Consider the following 19,594-nt stretch of genomic DNA (forward strand, 5'->3'; position numbering starts at 1 on the left):
CGAATCTATGGGATATTGGTTCATAACACATCCTGAAATCTCCCCACTGGCTGCCTGAAATCACCCATGTTTTTCTTCTTGATACCAGTAACTCAGTTTTAATTTTATTGTTTAGTCTGTGACATTTTTAGTAGGGGGGAAAATAAACATAATAAAAATGTCAGTGAACATCTTCTTCGGGCTGAATATGACAGGCACTGTGTGAAGTACTTTACATGAAATATCTCATTTAATGCTCTCAACTATGCTACAATATTTATTTAATGAATGAGAAAATTGAGATTAGGAGAAATTATGAAACTATTAAATGGTAGAGTTAGGATTTAAAACAAGGTGGTCTGATGTCAAGAGTCTAAGGTCTTTCTTAGTCACAATGTATATGTCTCTCCCCATATGGATTATATTTGTCATAGACTATGCCACTAGCCTATACCACAACTCTGCAAGTCAAAATCCTTTCTTTAAAGCAATATGAGGAAAAAATAATAAAGTTTTATATTTCTTTTTGCACTGTTTAAAAATACTCTGATTTAACAGAATCAATAGCAGTTAACAATACAGCTCTGTTAGTAATCTTTTTAAACTATAAATCTTCAATGTTTTTCCTAAGATGCAGTAACTGATTACACAGTTTACTATACACTTCAGATGAAGACTACCTCAATTGTGTAACAGGATATTCCACATTAACTGATATGGTTTTTTTGATATATAACCTCCTCCCCCTCTCCCCCCCCCCCCATAACTAAAAGAAACCTTCCCCAGTGTGAACACTGAAAACACAGGGTGGTCATTCGGTGGTTTTCAGAAATGGGACCAGAGAACAAATACATTAGATTGTTGGTTTCAGAGTTTGAGAATCTGGGATTCAGTTAGGAAAAAAAGCCTGAATGGAAATGCAAGCCCACAGATCCAACTCCTCAATTCAGTTCCAACACCACTAACACCTGACCACCAAAAGAAAAGGAAAAAAGGAAAAAAAAAATCCAGACTTAAGACAGCAAAGGAAATATGAACACAGAAAAGAAGTGTAGAATAATTAGAAGCAGGAGAAAAGTCTTGGTCAAGGAAGAAAGATTGTAATAGAATCTCCCTTTAAAATCTGAAGTATTTGATTATATAACAAGGCATCATAACTCATTTTCTCACTTTCTAGCTGAGGTTTTTGGGAGGCAACAGCTTCAGAGGCTCACGTCTTACAACAGACTCCAGGAATAAGAAAGTATAGATAGCAACAAGGTGTGTCTAAGGGCAAAAGCCTGGAGACTCCCCCCTCTCTAGTTTCCCTCAACTCCTGGGTGTCTTGTGAAAAGATCCTAAAGTTTCCATGTGACCCCAGTATATCCGATAGCTATGATATGGGTACCCCGCAGCAGAAGACATGGCCCAAGCAACCCCAACTGAGAATTTTGGAAGAATCACAATGACTAGGAGATGAACTGGACTTAAATAGGTCATTACTTAGTTGGGCGGGGGGGGGGAGGGGGGGGACTGTACAGAGAATGCCCTGAGAAACAGAGTAGGGGGAGGGAGTATGTTTGGAAACACAGGCCAGGATAGGAAGGAAATGACAAAACCAAGCAGCAATCAGCAACCTCTTAATTGACAGTTTTTGTGAAACAACTAACTCTAGGAATACAGAGGCAAACTCAGGGAGAGGGTGAGGAAAGAATCTGAGAGGAGGTGTCAACTCTAAATTGGACATTGCAATAAACTGAGAGCAGCAGAGATATCATTAGACTAAGAATACTCAGAATTAATTAGGTTAGGTTTTCTGCTATTGGGTAGAAATGAATAATCAATTAAGTTACTGAAAAGCTACACTCCAGCACACCTGAGTTTTAGGGAATGTTTGATTGTCAGAGTCATATCCACTATGAAAGCATGTCCTACTTCTAAGAAAGCACAATCACTTGCCAACACCATTTACTATAGCTCTTAAGTAAGTTGAACATGCTTCCAATTAATTTTATTGCTATAGATAAGATGTAATGTGGTAACCATATACTGGGGAACATGATCCTGATAAAAAGAGAAGACGAAAAATAGGAATGTAAAACCTGGAAGTGTGAGTAGAATGTTTTATGACCTGAAAGTCAAGAAATGCTTAGATGCATAAAAATAAACTTTTCATTTCACAGGTACTAAGAGTCTAGATACTCTTTTGGATCAGAATTCTTGCCATTAGACTAAAAGAAGCTGGTATCTTATTCCTACATTAAAAAAAAAATGAATCCCCTGCTTTATCCCTGCTTTAATAAATATGTCATATTTATTATAAATACAAATATAAATATATCTTGTGTTGGATACTGTACCAAAATATCCAACCTTTACCAACAACTTGACATGTAACACTGACACAGTGACAAATGATCACAAACCGATGCGAGAGACAGTCCTACTATCTTCTCCTACTTTATAACATTATCACTGGTAATGATCATACAACTGCATTTGTTTGTCTGAGCCCCAGGGCAATCATTTTAAATGCTAGTTAAGAATTTCTAAGTAAGATCTACGTGGAGATAGCACCTCAACACTAAGTACGGGAAACACAAAGTAGAGGAAACACAAAGTGGGGGGAAAAATAAGAGTTGGAGCCATCCAACTCAGGAACTGTAATTTCATTTCAGGTAAATATTTAGATCATGTTTAACCACATAAAAACCTCCCTTCTTTCTTTTCAAAAACCTCCTCTTTTCAAATTTCAAAACATCACAGATTTCTTGTTTAATGCTAAGTTGCAGAATATTTAGAAAGTGTAAGTTCTACATAATATCCCTTGTAACCAAAAAAATTCACCAAGTACACTTTGGATGTATATACATACTCACATCACTATTTATACTGTGCTAAAACATGCTTATTTCACTAGCAATATTATCTTGGAAAACCATTCCATGTCAGTATATGTAGATTAACCCCTCTGGAGGGATTTATAATATTCATTCTACCCTGTAATATAAATTACCCAATTCTCTATAGATGTACAACATTTGGATACACAGACATGTGTACAAATATACTTGTTACATGATCATTTGGTAGATAAGATAAATTCCTAAAAATATGTGTAGATAATTTGTTGAACCTAAGCATATATATATACACTTACATATTTCACTGTGGGTGCTAAATATTTCAGCAAGTTTGTACCAATATTCACATTATTTTTTACTACTAATTATCATTATTACAGATTAAAAGTATCTATTTAATTTGCATTTCTTTTCATATTAGTGAAGGTAAACATTATGCAAATATAGCATTCTTTTCTCTGTGTTTTGTCTTTAGCCAACTTTCTATGCATTTAAGAAAGCAGTGTATTTATTTCTAAATGCTTTTTGTATTTTATGTATATAAGAATTATTTTTCTCATATTTTACAAATATTTTTGCCAGTTTGATGAGCACTAAATATCTTCATAGTTAGTACTTCAATGTTGGACAATAATTCTTCTTAAAGTCATCACAAGCAAAATGTATTCTTGAACCAGACCAAAGATTAAATTCATTATGACACGTGAATTACAATTATCTTCTTATTACTACAACCCTTGCACACGAAAACAATGGTAAAAGATACTTAACTATGGTAGTGAAATAATTTATTAGCAGAGGGATGTTTTTCTGTGCTTAAAGATGTTTTTTCAAGACACATTTAGAACTGACTTAAAAATTTCCATGTAGTAGTACTGTCAGAAACAATGAGGTGAAAACTGTCTAAACTTGCCAAAATATCTTTAAGTTCAGATTCAAAAGAGGAGTAGAAACATAAAACCCACGGAACCTCGCAGACCATAATTTACTGCGTTTTTGTAAGAAACACAGCACCTGCACACCGGAGGCAATCATTGCAGGTTGACAAGCAGTTCAGTGCCCAGGTGTTTTCCACCACCCTGTTTTCCCAGACCCAGACTGCAAGCCCCGCTAGCCTGGCTGCCCTCTCAGAACCTCCCTCCCTCCAAAAACCACCAACTCTTTTGTGCACAGAATCTCCAGCCTTTGCCTTTAGTGACATCCACTTCCTCAGACTTGTGTAGGTTAAAATGTCCAGCTGGAAGGAAACTTGGCAAGTACTGAAACCATCAGGATATGGTCTTTCGTGTCTGAACCAGTCATTTTAAAATTGACCTTGTGGACAGATATAAAATATAAATTACAGAATTAGGTAGTTTTCAATCACAGTGGCAATTTACTATGTGCCAAATTTGAATATGAATTTGGTAACCTCTTAGGTGAGAGAAACCAGGTGAGAGAAACTTAGGCGAGAAACCAACTAGGAGATGCAATATGTAATAGACACAGCTCACCAATTCCAAAAGCAGATATTAAAACACACACACACACACACACACACACACACACACACACACACACACACTTTGAAGACAAGAGACAAAGAATAAAGGAAAAGCAGAGTGGGGAATAGTGAAATGGAATACCCTTTGTAATTTCTTCTACAGATTTTCTCCCAGAACTAGAGAGGAGCAAGACCAAAAAATGCTTGGATCACTTATTGTAACTGAAACCACAAGTTATAATACTCTAGAGATTCTAACTATCCAGACATCTGTTGGATAACAAATGCAGCCAAACATGCATCTTTAAAGAGGTTTCTAGGTTATGCAGTGACAGCTTTATGATCCAGAAAATAGATAATCCAACCAGAGGAAGAGCTAATCTGGATCCATTGCTTACCCATAAAAACATAATTAGGGACACAACACCAACACAAAAAACCCTGTACCTAGGATTAGGAGTTATTTAAAGACTGCAAAAATTAAAAAATTACTTGAGAACTACAGAAATACCAATGTATTTTTATGCCCATTTGATTTACATAATCAATCTCTCCATTAAAGCAAAACATATTGGAAAATATTTGGTAAGAATAAGATATGTTGCATATCAATCAATTCTACATTGACATCAATAATTTTTCATCTCACTTATATGTGATATAAACACAAGCTTGTTTTGACATTTTCCAGAAAAGACTGTCCAATCCAAGCAAACATAAATAGGCCTTCAAAGATTATGAAGATAATAAACACTGCCTGATATTGCTCATGCAAAGCAAACATGAAAATAAGCATTGTAACACATGCTTTATACTTGACAAAAATTATGAAGGTAAATAACGTAATATATCAGGCTATTTCTAAATAGCACATTTTGCCTCTTAAGTGTAGTCTCTCCTAAGACTTTCCTTGGTCATATTTTTGCCAAGGAATTCACAACATGTTGGCTACAGACAAATGTTTGTGAAACCTTATACTGTTGATAAATAGAACAATAAGAAAAGAGTTAGACAGCCTGGAAGGGAATAAAAAGAATCTGTAAATTCCATAGGCCATATAGAATTTTTGTATACAGTCTTTGCAGCCTATTTGAAAACTGATGTGAAACTCTGAGAACAAGTTCTGAAACAGATTTCTTCATTCGAGCTGTTTCTTTTATATGTACCCCTATATGTGATATGAGAAACAGTAAAGCATTAGTGAAAAGATAACTCACAATACAAATACACTGACCCTGAAACAGGACTTTTAATGCTTTGAGTGATTCTCCATCTTCTCCATTTAGAGTCACACTAGATTATCCTGGGAGTTTTTTCAACCTCTATAGCTCCCCTGTCAGATGAGCACCTAAGTTTCCCTTGGGAAGATATGGTGTAGATTGAAAAAGTATCCAACTCCTAATCATAGCTAGTTGATGAAGGCTCCTTTAAGACAACAGTCAAAAAATGATGTCATTGCCTAATTTTGCTTTCAGTTTTTAGGAAAATATTTCAGAAAGCAAGAGATGCTACCCAATTTATACAGCAATACATAGAAACTTGCTGACAAAATTAACACTGGAATGGAAAATGAATCAATTTTTAGCACACAGGTTTTAAAGATTAGCATGTATTAATGGAGTTTTGGTGAGTCTAATTATACTTGGTCTGTCTCATTCTACACATAAAATTTCCTTTTCATCTATATGAGTGATGAGGATAAATATCTCAACAGTACTTAAACCCAAGGGGATAGGATCTATTTTTTGGTGTCCTCTCATCCTACATGGCAGAGTGTTTTAAACAGAAAAAAGAAAAAAAAAAACTATGTTTAAAACTGTCTTGGAGATGCACATCCTGATACTCTTTCAAATTCTTTCTTCTTGATTCTTTTTTTAAATTTATTTTTATTTTTTACATTTATTTATTTTTGAGAGACAGAGAGAGACAGAGCACAAGTTGGGGGAGGGCCAGAGAGAGAAGGAGACACAGATTCTGAAGCAGGCTCCAGGCTCTGAGCCATTAGCACAGAGCCTGATGTGGGGCTCGAACTCACAAACTGTGAGATCAGGACCTGAGCTGAAGTCGGACACTTAACCGACTGAGCCACCCAGGTGCCCCTCTTCTTGATTCTTTATCACATCTCTCCAATTATCTGCCCAACCAATACAAAAGCACCCAGTTTTCATCATATGGCAAATAGCAGCGAACAACAGTATTAGGAAATTTAGCTCCAGCAAATACCACAGCTATTCTTCAAGAACAGAAACAAATTAAGGCAGATAAAGTCAGGAAGTGACAGAGGCATTCAAGGCTTGCATCTCAATTATTCATGATGTCTCACATCTCCAGTGTGATTTCCTTTTTCTGTTTTACATGCACGTATGTATTTAATAAGAATAATGAGAGCTTTAGTTCTCCCTCAAGTGTACCAACTAGAAAACACAACCATGTGCAATAGTTCATTGGAATCTCCCAGGGACAGCACAGTAGGAAGTATTATCTCCATTTTCAATCTAAGGGAGAGGAGGAACATACAGATTATGAAACTTGTTCAACATAATACAGCTAAGTGGTGACATGTGTCTTGGAATTTCTTTTTTGGTCCTCTGCTTTTCTCATACACATCTCTACATCTCTGTGAAGATTAAAGTTCTCATTCTTTGTACTGACCATTATTGTTATGATCCCCTAAGTGATTAGGGGTGCAAGTAAATTATTAATAAGATCAATATCTCTCATCTACCCTTGACTCTTTCACTCACACACACACACACACACACACACACACACACACACACACCATTATTTGTATTATTATGTAAATGATCCTGAAACATTTGGAATCTTCTCAGAAGGCTCCTGCACTTGTTCTATAAAGTAGGAGGAAGATCCATGAGACAAAATCCCCATGCTTCGGGCATTGTGACATTATGGAACCATTCTATGGATGAAGGCCCAGAAGACAGCATGGGCAAGATCTACATGGCTCTGGGAGAGCAGGGGAAATTCATTAAGGCTCTACAGAATCCAGCCATGCATACTTGAAACTGACAGCAGTGTTCTGGAATGCATTTCTCCCTCTGATTCACCATCCAGTTACTTTTCATGCAGATCTCACTCTCTGGCTAGGATCTCCTGGCATTTTGCATGCATCTCAAAGATGGTTTCCATTACCCTTCTGGTCACGAAATTGTCATTCTGGACATGTGCCCTATACAACTAACACCATTCAAGAGTGTGTAAATATTTTAACATACCTTTGATGGTTTTTTTTTTTCTCTCAGTGGAAAATAGCATTATGACTTATGCCAAAGAAAAAAGTTTGCAGAAAGCGTTAAGCAGTTGGTTGTTAAGTACTAGAGTCTTTATTATTACCAAATCATAATAAACTTTTAAAAGTCCAGAGAAAAGTATTAGTTCAAAAAACATCCCCACATATTTTTTTTAATCTGCAACTATTGTTTTGTGACATCTTAACTATCCTAATTGAGATAATGCCTTCAAGATAAGTATCCAGAAATCTATAAATCTTTATTGAATAGCACAATTGCCAATGACAAACCACATAATCCTATGGGCTGGCTTCAATATAATATTCCATTTAATATGTCTACCTGCTGAAATCATATGATTAGAAGTAAGGTTCTGTGCCTATTCTATTTTAAAACACCATTAAAGTTGGGGTGCCTGGGTGGCTCAGTTGTTGAGCGTCTGACTTCAGCTCAGGTCATGATCTCGCGGTCTGCGAGTACGAGCCCTGCGTTGGTTTCTGTGCTGACAGCTCAGAGTCTGGAGCCTGCTTTGGATTCTGTGTCTCCCTCTCTCTCTGCCCCTCCCCCACTCATGCTCTGTCTCTCTCCCTCTCTCTCTGTCAAAAATAAATAAAACATTAAAAAAATATTTAAAAAATAAAATGCCATTAAAGCAAATTTCCTAATTTCTTCATCGCTTAAAAAATTACTAATAATATCAGGAAAGGCTGCAATGAATCATTAACCCCATAGCTTTCAGAATTTAGCATATATATGCTCCATGAGAAGACATGAAGAGGAAAAGAAGGAAATTGTTTTTAGTTGAGCACCACCATATATGTTACTTTGATGCCCCCTCTTCTCTAGAATAAAAATTACTTTAGTGATTTAATATTTTATATAAATCATACTATCCTGTCAATTATTACTGAAGCTTCCTGTTGATTTCTGCCCAAGCTTACCACATTTCTGTCTTACTGTAAAGCCTGGAATTGGAGCACTATGATATCAAGTAAATATCCAAATGCACAGAGTTGGTAACTACGGTTTCCTATAGTCTTTTTTTTTAATTGTCTATTTTTAGATAAATAATTTCCAAAAGGGCAATGGATATAAAGCTCCATGATGTTAACCCTTTGATATCCCCAGTGAAATTCAAAATTTGGCAACATTTTACAAGGGGATGTTAAAATAGTTTACCATGGTTATTTTGAGGACTTTCATGCAATCACAATCTTATTTGCCCAGGCTTCTCAGCACCAGACCACTTACAAGAAAGCACAGGTCTTGAGATGGGATCTAGAGAGGTGGCAAACTTACAGGATGAACGGCAAAGCAAGTGGTAACTTGATGTCCATCTCTCTTTCATGGAGATAAACTGCCTCTCCATTTGCTGCTCTAGTTCTCTAGCTACTTTTCATCTTGCCTTTTATTTCCTGTATTTGATAAAACAAAGATATGTAGGCTTCTACTAACGGATTTCAATGTAAAGCATCCACACAGTATTGAACAAGACTGACCATCATTGTCTTAACAACCAGTCATTTGACTAGTCTATTTCAAAGGGATCACTGTATAACAATCTTGAGCAGTAATAACTTAAATTGCTTTAAGATATAATTTTTGCCATTTGTGAATGAGGTCCTTTCACAAAATATTCAGATTAGAAGATTCAAATTAAACCTAATTTTTAAAAAAACTGTAGTACACAGAACTTATACAATGAAAAAAATAAAAGAATATGCTGATTCTTTTATAATATTATCAGACACCAAGTGTCCATGGAAAGAAAAAAAATAGATAAAAAGGACATTTGTATATTCCTAACTTTCCCATTGCTCCCTATCTGTTATCAAAATTTAAGTTCTCAAAGAATTTTTTCCAGAGTCCTTGACAGAGTCACTTTCCTTACAGGTTTATCAAAGCCATTATTATTAAAGTATTTTCAGAAATAATTCAGTTTCTCTAACATCTGAGAGAATACTAGGAATATAGCTTCTTGTGCTTATGGAAAATATCACAGCCTGTAACCAGAAACTTGTTTTTAGAATTAGTAGCCTTTGTAGTTTGTTTTTCTGTCTTGCAAGAGCCAATGTCCCATCCTATAATACATAATCTTGATTTCACTTGATATCTGAAGATATGCTCATTAGTGAGAGATAAACCAGACACTGTTAAGTATCTGGCTATAATCATAGTTTGGGGCAGAATCGTATCATGATCTCCTCATCACATCTATTACTTGCACAAATGTATGGCTAATGCTTTACATGACACATTTTTTAAGAAGCCAGAAGACACATCAACACATATTAATTCCCTTTTAAAGCCGGATTTCCCAAATCTGTGTTACAGCACAGAATTGTTGTTTTATTTTGTTAGGCTACTTAAATGTATTTTAGCAAAACGCTGTTTATGTATATTTTATATTGAGTTATTATGGCATTCCTCAAAGTAAAAAAATAAATTTGTAACAAAATTGTAGCTAAAATAACATGAGGGATCCTAAGAAAAATAAATCTGTGGATCTGCAGATGAAAACAATCTCAAGCCATGAGCAGCTTGTGTTTATAGAGAAGAAGTCATACCACAAACATGACACTTGCTCCTTTTGGTAAATTTAAATCTAGTGGATGAAGTGGAACGTATAAATAGAGTCAACTTTGTATTTCAGTAAAAAGGCCTCATGAGCAAAACTTTACTTGAAAAATTAATTCAAATTGGCTGGAATGTCTTACATTGTATATTTTACATTAAGTCAATTATTGGCAATAACAGGAAATGCGAATGACACCACTTCAGTGAAATGAATTGTATGGCGCTGGCTACTGGAAGGTGAATACTAGAACAGAATTTACTTAATATCATCATAAAACAATCTGAGCATGGTTATATATCCATCTGAGCATAGAGATACATCCTTTTATTTATATGTACATACCAAATAACATGTTGTATCACAATAAGATAAAACCAAGAAATACAGAAGTATGTAAAATAAAAAGTGAAGTTCTCTCAACCCCATAATTTCACCCCTCGGTACATACCTAAGAGAACTGAGACTATCCGTTCACACAAAAACTGGTATGTGAGTGTTCGTAGCAGCATGAGTCATATTATTCAAAAAGTAGAAACAAACCAACGAGCGAAGAATAAACCAAATGTGCTATATCTATACAATGGAATAACATCTACTCCTAAAAAGGAAATGAACTTCTGATTTGTGCTACACAAATGAATCTAGAAAACACAGGTTAAGTGAAAGAAGGCAGACACAAAAGGCCACATACCACATGATTCCATTTATATGAAATGTCCAAACTAGAAAAATCCATGGAGGCAGAAAGTAGATTAGTGGTTGCCCGGGCATAAGGGGAAGAAAGAATATATGTTGGGGATATATTTTATATCCCTGAGATATACATATTTTTTGTTGAGGTGATGGAAATGTTCTGGATTTAGATAGTGGGGATGGCTTCACAACATCATGAACATACTAAAACCATTAAATTGTACTTTCAAATGGTAAAGTGTATGATATGTGAAATACAGCTCAATAATATGTTTTTTTTTTTAAGATTTTACTTTTTAAGTAGTCTCTACACCCAAATGGGGCTCAAACTCAACCCTGAGACCAAGAGTCACACGCTCCACTGGCTGAGCCAGCCAGGCACCCCGTCAATAATTTTTTTTAAAGCTACAAAATGTGAGTCTCTGATCACCTTCTCTTGTATAGCTAAAATGTATATAGTACCTATTATCAGAGCACATTTGTAAACGTTTTAGTTCATTAATTCATTTAATCCTCAAAACAGCCCAATGAAGCAACTTTTAAAGGTAAGTTGAGGCACCAAGGAGGTTCAGTACTTTGTATAAAGTCCTGTAGCTAATTAAGTGATGGAGCTCTGCTTATAAAACCAGGCAGTCTGGCTTCAAAGCTCAGGCCACACACTAATTACCAGGACCAATGACCATTAAAAGTTGTGATATATACTTCCAGATGATTTTTATTTAGGAAATGGAGGTACACATATGCATATGTGTGGGTGCAGACGGATAAAAACTATACACGTGGAACTATACTAGAGGTCAGCAAACTATAGCCCATGGGCCAAATCAGTCTCACTGTGTGTTACCTATGTAGCCCATGAGCTAAGAATGGAAAATGGGATTTATACGTTTACATTTTGGAGAAAGAAGGGAATTAAAAAAAAAGAAGAATAGCATTTCATTATACATGAAAAGCATTTCATGACACATAAAATTCAAATTTCAGTGCCCATCAATGAAGTTTTATTGGGACACAGCCATCTTCCTTTATCTAAGTAAGTCTGTGGCTGCTTCTACACTATCAAGACAGAGTTGAGTAGTAACAGACATAGTATGACCCTGCAAAGCATTGAATATTTGTATCAGGCCTTCTATAGAAAAGTTTTACAGACTCTTGGATTATACCATACATGATACTCTAGTATTGTCTCTAAACATTATGTCATTTTCAACATTCCAGATTTCCTTAATTTCTTTAAATGGCTGCAAAATAAAAATGCACCTGAAATTATCAAACCTTTCCCCTGATGAAAATGTCATATCCTTCACCAAATTGCTCTCAAAATAGTGGTATTAATTTATTTCCCTCCTAACAGAATGTGAAAATGACCTCCATTTTGGTGGCCTGGGTACCAGCATTTCAAGAAGTTTCATACCTGTCTCACCTGAATACAAGTTCTTCCCCCAACTTCTTAGTAGCCACCCAGCATTGATGCTGAGTTCTGAGCTAAGCCACTCCTTTGGGCTACCTGGTCCAATCAACTTTAGAGGGACCCACTTTGCATTCTTTTCAATTGTCTTATCTTCTTAGCTTGGACTATCACATGGAAACATATGTTCTTTTTAAGTGTTAGAAAAGTGGAAAGGTAGCTACCTCCTGTACTTGTCCCCCTGCACTGGATACTGTTGTAGGCCATCAGATCCCTCCCCATTCCATGTTGAGACTGGGGAATTGCCTTCAGTAGAACAAAGCCACCTTGCCTAAAGTCATGTCCCCTTTTCAGAGACAAACACATCCAATAACTGGTCAATGTAGTTGTATAAAAGCCCATTCACTTCAACTTAAGGTAGTGCAATTAAAAAGTATCACCCCAACTCCAGAGCTCCTTACACAACCCACTAAGTCTCGTTGAATTTAATCACAGTGAGATTTCTCTTGCCCAACTCACTCATTGCACAGAGATGCATTCCTGAGAACACTACCACACAAATTGTCTCCAATCAAATCTGCATCTTAGAGTCTGTTTCTCGGGGAAACTGACCTAAAACACTCCTCTATAACTCTTCCCAAAGGAAGACAGATGTGATATTTGATATGACTCCTGAGTTTAGGCGAATACAGTGAGTACACACAGCTCAGCCCCTCCCACCGTCTCATTTTCTGGGCCAACATCCATGCAGACAGGTGTGTGCCCTTTCTGCCACTGTCCTTTGCAGGGCAATCACCCAGCTTCATGCCACAGACTATGCTTTTCAAAGCAAATCCGAGCAGCTACCAGTCTCTTTTCAGAGTAATGAGGCTTAAAACTATGTGACAATGAAGAGGTAGGTCTAAGGGAATCTTCTCTGAAGTCTACTTTTCCTAGGATTCTACCTCCCAGAATCGAAACTTTGGTGAGGATACTAGAAGTCCAATTGTGGAAATAAACCTAATTGAGGATCTCCAATTTGTCAATAATTATATCAATGATGTGATCTTTATCGGCTTTATTCCTTTGCCTTTGTTTTCAAAACTATGGGACAGATATGAACCATGAACATTATCCTAAACCACACTGAAAAGAATAGCACTATGTACTTCCAATAGGTAAATCTTCATTTCTCATTAGTAACTATTAACAGTCTGACTTAACAGTCTTACTTAATAATCTAATTTACCTATATTTACAGAGATGCTACTGCAGCAACTCCTTAGATTTGGGGAAGGTTTTAGTTTAAATCTAGGTTGAATATTTTAGACTTAAAAAGCAGTTTTCAAATAGGAAAACTAAGCCTCGTTTCCTTGTTATTAATGAATCTGGGAACTACCAACTAAGATTTAGTTTAAGAATTAAAAGCAACAACACAAATAAAGTGCCTCTGACAAGACCTTATAAAGTAGGTATTCAATAAATGTTAATTCACAACCCAGTAAGTACTAAGAACTATTATATATTATACCCAAATGGGTCTGCTGTAGGTTTTTCAGAAAAAAATAAAAATACTCTCTCCTTCACTTCCAAAAGATAGCATGACTTTTCATCCTAAGGAGACTGTTTCAAGTCAAAATTCTGAACAATGAGTAGGTGAATAAAGCTCATACCAAAAATAAGCAAAAGTAGGTAACAGGTGACAGAGAATTAGAAACAGAGCAACAGGCAATCACGTCCATTTTCCCCTTTATGTTATGGAATGCACAGAGAGGATGGTATATAGCCTGAATGTTTGTGACCCTCCCAAAGTTCATATGTTACATCCTAACCCCCAAGTGATGGTATGAGGAGGCAGACATTTTTAGGGAAGTGATTATGTCATGAAGGCAGAGCCTTCTTTAATGGGATTAGTGTCCTTATAAATGAGATCTCAGAGAATTCCCTTGTCTCTTCTACCATGTGAGGACACACTGAGAAGATAGTGTCTATGAACCAGGATACAGGCCGTCACCAGACACTGAATGAGTTGACACCTTGATCTCAGACTTATCAGCCTTCAGAACTATGAGAAGTAAATGTTTGCTGTTTGAGCCACCCAGTATATGGTATTCTGTTACAGCAGCCCAGACTTACTAAGATTCTATGCCTTTGAAGAGCACTGTTAGCTTTGGCCACACAGTATCCCAGAAATGAGATAGAGAAGAGCCTCCACAGACTGGCTGACCGTGATGGCAGTTACCAGACTGGGACTCTAATCAGACCTGGCCCCATGCATCAAGTCACTTAAGAGCTGCCTTCATTCTGTTAGTATGTGGCAAAGAAAGAAAGTATGTGGTGATTAGCCCCACCATATTCTCTTCTCCTAGAGAGAGAGAATCAAGTCTCCTGATACTTTTTTAGAAAAGCCACTTGAGGGGTGCCTGGGTGGCTCAGGTGGTTGACTGTCTGACTCTTGGTTTCAGTTCAGGTCATGATCCCAGGGTTGTGGGATCAGACTGAGCTCTGCATAGGGCTCCATGCTCAGCACAGGGCCTACTTAAGATTCTCTCTCTCTCTCTCTCTCTCTCTCTCTCTCTCCATCTCCCTGTCTCCCTGTCTTTCTCAGGGTGCCTGGGTGGCTCAGTAGGTTAAGCATCCCACTTTGGCTCAGGTTATGATCTCACCACTGGTGATTTTGAGCCCTGCATCAGACTCTGTACTGACAGCCCAGCACGGAGCCTGGAGCCTGCTTCCGATTCTGTGTCTCCCTCTCTCTCTGTCCTTCCCCCGCTCATGCTCATCTGTCTCTTCAAAAGTAAATAAAAATTAAAAAAATTAAACAAAAAAAGATTCTTTCTCACTCCCTCTGCCCCCTTCCCCACTTGCACACACTCTCTCTTTCTCTAAAATAAAAAAAGAAAAGAAAAGCAGCTTGAACCCAGGGACTTAATAAGAAGCTGAACTGGGTGTGTTTAAGCAATGACCAACACTCGAAAGCTCACCAGAGAGAACCACTTAACCAAGATAAGAATGTTCACTTATGTCAGGGTGAATGCAACTTGATGGTAAGCATTTATTACTCTGGGGACTTCTCTGCTGGGAATCAGCATTCAGGTGAAAGATCTTGCACACTAAGAATAGAAGAGAAACTAGAAAAACTAAGAAAAGAGTGAGTTCCTTTAAATGTCTGGACAGTCTAGGACAAGCACCTGGCACTGGAGGTGGAGGTGGGTGACTTTGGGATGTAAACTCTGGGGATGCAATCAATGACTTGGTTTGTATTTTTAGCCTCTGATACCTGTGATTTTTGTGAACTCAGAACTATTAATACTATTAATATGAGTCATCTGGTCTAAAAACTAAGACCAAACTTCACACACTTCCTTAAGAACTAGTGAATTCCAGAGAGGAGCTAAATGTTCCTTAGCAATTTTATTGAAATCTGTTGAATATAAACTTTATAGCAGTCTTTTAAGTCCCGTGTTATTTAAAACAGAGAGAGAGAAAGAGAGGGAGGAGGAAGAGGAGAAGGCAAAGGAAGGAAGGGAAATCCATTCCTTTAAAATATGTTCCCTAACTCTTTTCAAAAGACCATGATTATATTCCATGGGTTATAATCCAGAAGGCAGTTTGTTCTACAAATCATAAGGCCTGACAAAAAGGACAGAAGGCAAAGTTACCAAAGCACACTCTCTCTGAATTCTATTAGGCATTCCACATGGTATGGAGCACAGAGACAGGGGAGACTTACAGAATGTGCTAAACTCTTTGTAAACATAGGGTATGAGAGATTCCAGTTCAAAGGAAGATCACTAGTTTAAGAAATGGGAGAAAAGTTCGGAGACCTCTCTCAGGCCAGTCATACCGGTTCCTGCAGGAGTGGAGAGATTACTGCAAAGTAGTTAGCTCCATAAACATATCGGCAAAGCTTAGCATTACACAGAAGAGAAAAATACTGCACAGCATTCACAAAACGTCCTCCATATTTTTATACTTGTTTCCTTGCTTTCCCTTCTTTTTTTTAGACAGGAAGAGATTCTCCAGCTCACCTGTTTCAAACCCCACACTTGGCACTAAGTCCACGGTTCCATGAAAGGCTCCGGCCCACGCTGAGGTAGCAGTGGTGACTGTAGTCGGGTCTGTCTTTGTGATGTCACACTGGGGAGCAGGAATCCTGGCTGCACGCACTGATGGCATCAGCAGGGGCCCATAGGACGGATCCAGGGCAGAGCCAGCAGAAGGGTGGTGGTGGTGGTGGTGGTGGTGGTGGCGGTGGTGCATGTGGGCGTGGGGGTGGTGGTGCCGCATGTACACATCATGCATGTGGCTGTAGGATGGGCTCACCTGAGATGCCAAAGGATAGTGCCAGGACTCGGATGCGGGTGGGGGAGGGGCTGGGCCAGTCTGATGCAGGCCGTGTCCTGGCCAGGGGCTGGGGTCGGCCGCAGTAAAGGTGCCAGGGGGTGCAGTGACCTGGAAGTCAGGATGAACACCCCCCAAGCAGGGTGCAGGTGGGGGCTGGTAAGAGCTGGTCCAAAAGGAAGTCGGGAAACTATTCCGCTGGCTTGAGAGAGCTGAGCTGTCTGAGAAGACAGAAAAATTATTTACATAAGATTCAGTTCTAGGACAGACTTGCCTCTACTTGTCCAACATTTTACAGGCGGGCTAATTACCATGCACTCTTTTCTCCGCACACAGAGGTAAATTGATACCAGGTAAGCCTCTGAGCTCCCATACCAAGTCAGTGCACACGGTTCAAGGTGCTGAATGAGTGCCCCCCACCCGTTGTTTGCTTAGCTTATGCAGTCACAGCCTATGCTGAAGTTTGCAAGTATGAGATTCAAAAGCTTCATTTCCTACTGGGCAGATCGCTGCCACCAGGTCTGAGCAGAGGTCGCAGGTACATGTGTCGCAGGTAAAGAAAGCTTATGCCACAGGTGTGATTCAGGTGGTTGGAAATGATGATGTTTACCAAACTTCTTACAAATGCAAATATAATTTTCACTCGAACTGAACATTTTAAGGCTGAAAGTAATAAATGGAAGATCACACTTAATTATGCTCACCAACACTCATCTTCCTTCAAGAAGATAACAGTTGCTAATATTTAATGACAGTGACCAAAAGCCCAATCCTAGTCCAGGGGCTTTTCATGGATGATCTTATTGGAGCCTCACTCCAACCCTATGAGTTACTGTTATTATCCCCATTTTAGAGATATGGAAATTGAGGCAGGGAAGAAGCCTAAGACTTCACAGCTAGCAAGCAGGAGACTGGGCTTTGAAGACAGGTAGCCTGCCCCAGTGGCTGGCACTGTTCATAACTGTGCCACAAGAGGGCACAATTGCAACCATAACATGAACATCTAGAATTTGGTCATCGTTCTGTGGAAATCATGATTGGAGGAGATTCAAGCAGGGACAATAGATTTGAGGAAGGGTTTGGGGGGGGGGATATAAAAAAATAGCACTTAGAGATAAATAAAGAGGGAAAACCCTCCCCAACTGTTGCCTTCAGTTAAATTTCTCCAATCAATCATCCTAACTTATTTATAGATGACCTACTATGTACCAAATAGAGAGAGGTCAGGGATGAGCAAAGAGACATCATTCTTAATCACAATTGAGCAGGGGACATATAAATAAATAAACACATGCAATGTGTGACCTGGTAGGGCTCTCATAAGGGGAAGCACAGAGAGAGGGCACAGAAGCAGCCTAAGAAAAGATCAATTGGAAAGGTGGGGAGGGCTAGCTTTGTGAAAAGGTAGGGAAGAGTGGTTTAGGCAAAAAAGTACATGAAAAAAAGGCCAAAAATTGCACAGACCGGAACACACACACACACACACACACACACACACACACACACAAAGTAGCATATGGGGAACAAGAATTCTGTGGGTAGAAGGTGGCAAAAAAATTAGACTAAAAAGTCAGACTGGGTCCAAGAAAGACCCAGATGGGTATGGCCTTGCAAGCTACGTAATGAATGTGGGTGCTGTCCTGAGAAGGTGCCAGTGAGCTTTGGAGGGTTTTAATCTAGGGAATGATACAGTCAGATCTGTGACTGCAAACATCCATACCTCCAGCCATAGCCTGCTCTGTACTGTGTGGTGTAAAAGAGCAAGCACCAGACAGGGAGTCTAGAGAGCTCAGCCAGAGAGCTAGCACCTAGCAATTACCTTATCTGATTTTATGACCTCACATGGATCTGTTGATCTCTCTGTGGCTCACTTTCTTCCATATGAGGTATTTGAATGAAAATGCCAAATATCTTCTGGCTCTATACTTCTATCATTCTGTGAAGTGGCCTACGATGTCTATCTATAGATGAAGATAAGGTTGCCTAGCACATTAGTCATGCATGTGTAATACTATTTCCATACAGGGTTCTAGAGAAAAGAGCCTGGCTAGATCTTTTCATTGAATGAAGAATATCCTGAGAAGTACTCTGAAATAAAAGTATTCACAACTCTGACATAGCCATGTTCTCACTTCATAAATGTCCAGGACATAATTTCCTTACCTCAGAGGAAAGCTTCTGTAACTTGAACCAACCATAGTATATGTAACTTGACGAACATAATTAGGGTATCAACATGGTGTTCAAATGTTTCCTTTCCCTAACTCCCCTAAGGACGGTGCCACTAGCATTGCAAACATTGCTTCTCTGTCCATCAGCCCTATAGCAGGGCTATCATCATTCACCCCATCCATTCTATGGACAGACAGCTATTTGGTATCTCGCATTCAAGTCTGTCCCTACAGAATCTCCAAGGATCTCAAAGCCCTTGGGGAAATAAAACAAATAATCATATTCTCCTAACGGGAAAGGATGGAAGCACACATTGTTCTTCGAGTCTTCAAACAGTCCAGGCGAACTTTTAATTGAATGACTTTATTTTGTCACTATCACATCTATCAGAAAATAGCACTTAAAGTCAAACCTGCTGGCATCGGGGCAAATATATTTTATTTCAGAACTGTCTTCCTTTGACATATGAAGAGTGGGTGCTAATGGCCAACAAAGAAAGTTGTGTAAGCTGTGAGAAGAAAATTCAATTTGCCTTAAATGATGGCCATTTGTAGAATATTCTGTCAACACCCACAGTGCTAGCTGTCAATGTTTAAAATTAAAACCCAGGGGCGCCTGGGTGGCGCAGTTGGTTAAGCGTCCGACTTCAGCCAGGTCACGATCTCGCGGTCTGTGAGTTCGAGCCCCGCGTCAGGCTCTGGGCTGATGGCTCGGAGCCTGGAGCCTGTTTCCGATTCTGTGTCTCCCTCTCTCTCTGCCCCTCCCCCGTTCATGCTCTGTCTCTCTCTGTCCCAAAAATAAATAAAAAACGTTGAAAAAAAAAAAAAAATTAAAACCCATACAGAAAGTGTATAGAGGCTC

General features: G+C 38.4%; 1 protein-coding gene across 9 annotated transcripts in view; it reads right to left on the reverse strand.

The window, feature by feature from the left end:
- VGLL3 (vestigial like family member 3) overlaps positions 1-19,594 on the reverse strand; it is an 89,451-nt gene that overhangs the window by 15,712 nt on the left and 54,145 nt on the right. For 6 of the 9 annotated variants that reach the window (XM_042954699.1, XM_042954700.1, XM_042954701.1 and 3 more), the window contains exon 3: positions 16,249-16,782. In XM_042954699.1, coding sequence (XP_042810633.1) covers positions 16,249-16,782 — 534 coding nt within the window. Of the gene's footprint in view, positions 1-8,858; positions 8,975-16,248; positions 16,783-19,594 lie in introns of all 9 variants that reach the window. The other 3 variants (XR_006207006.1, XR_006207007.1, XM_042954702.1) reach the window with 2 other exon arrangements.

The sequence above is a fragment of the Panthera leo genome, chromosome C2 (assembly GCF_018350215.1).
Source record: "Panthera leo isolate Ple1 chromosome C2, P.leo_Ple1_pat1.1, whole genome shotgun sequence".
NCBI classification, from domain to species: domain Eukaryota; kingdom Metazoa; phylum Chordata; class Mammalia; order Carnivora; family Felidae; genus Panthera; species Panthera leo.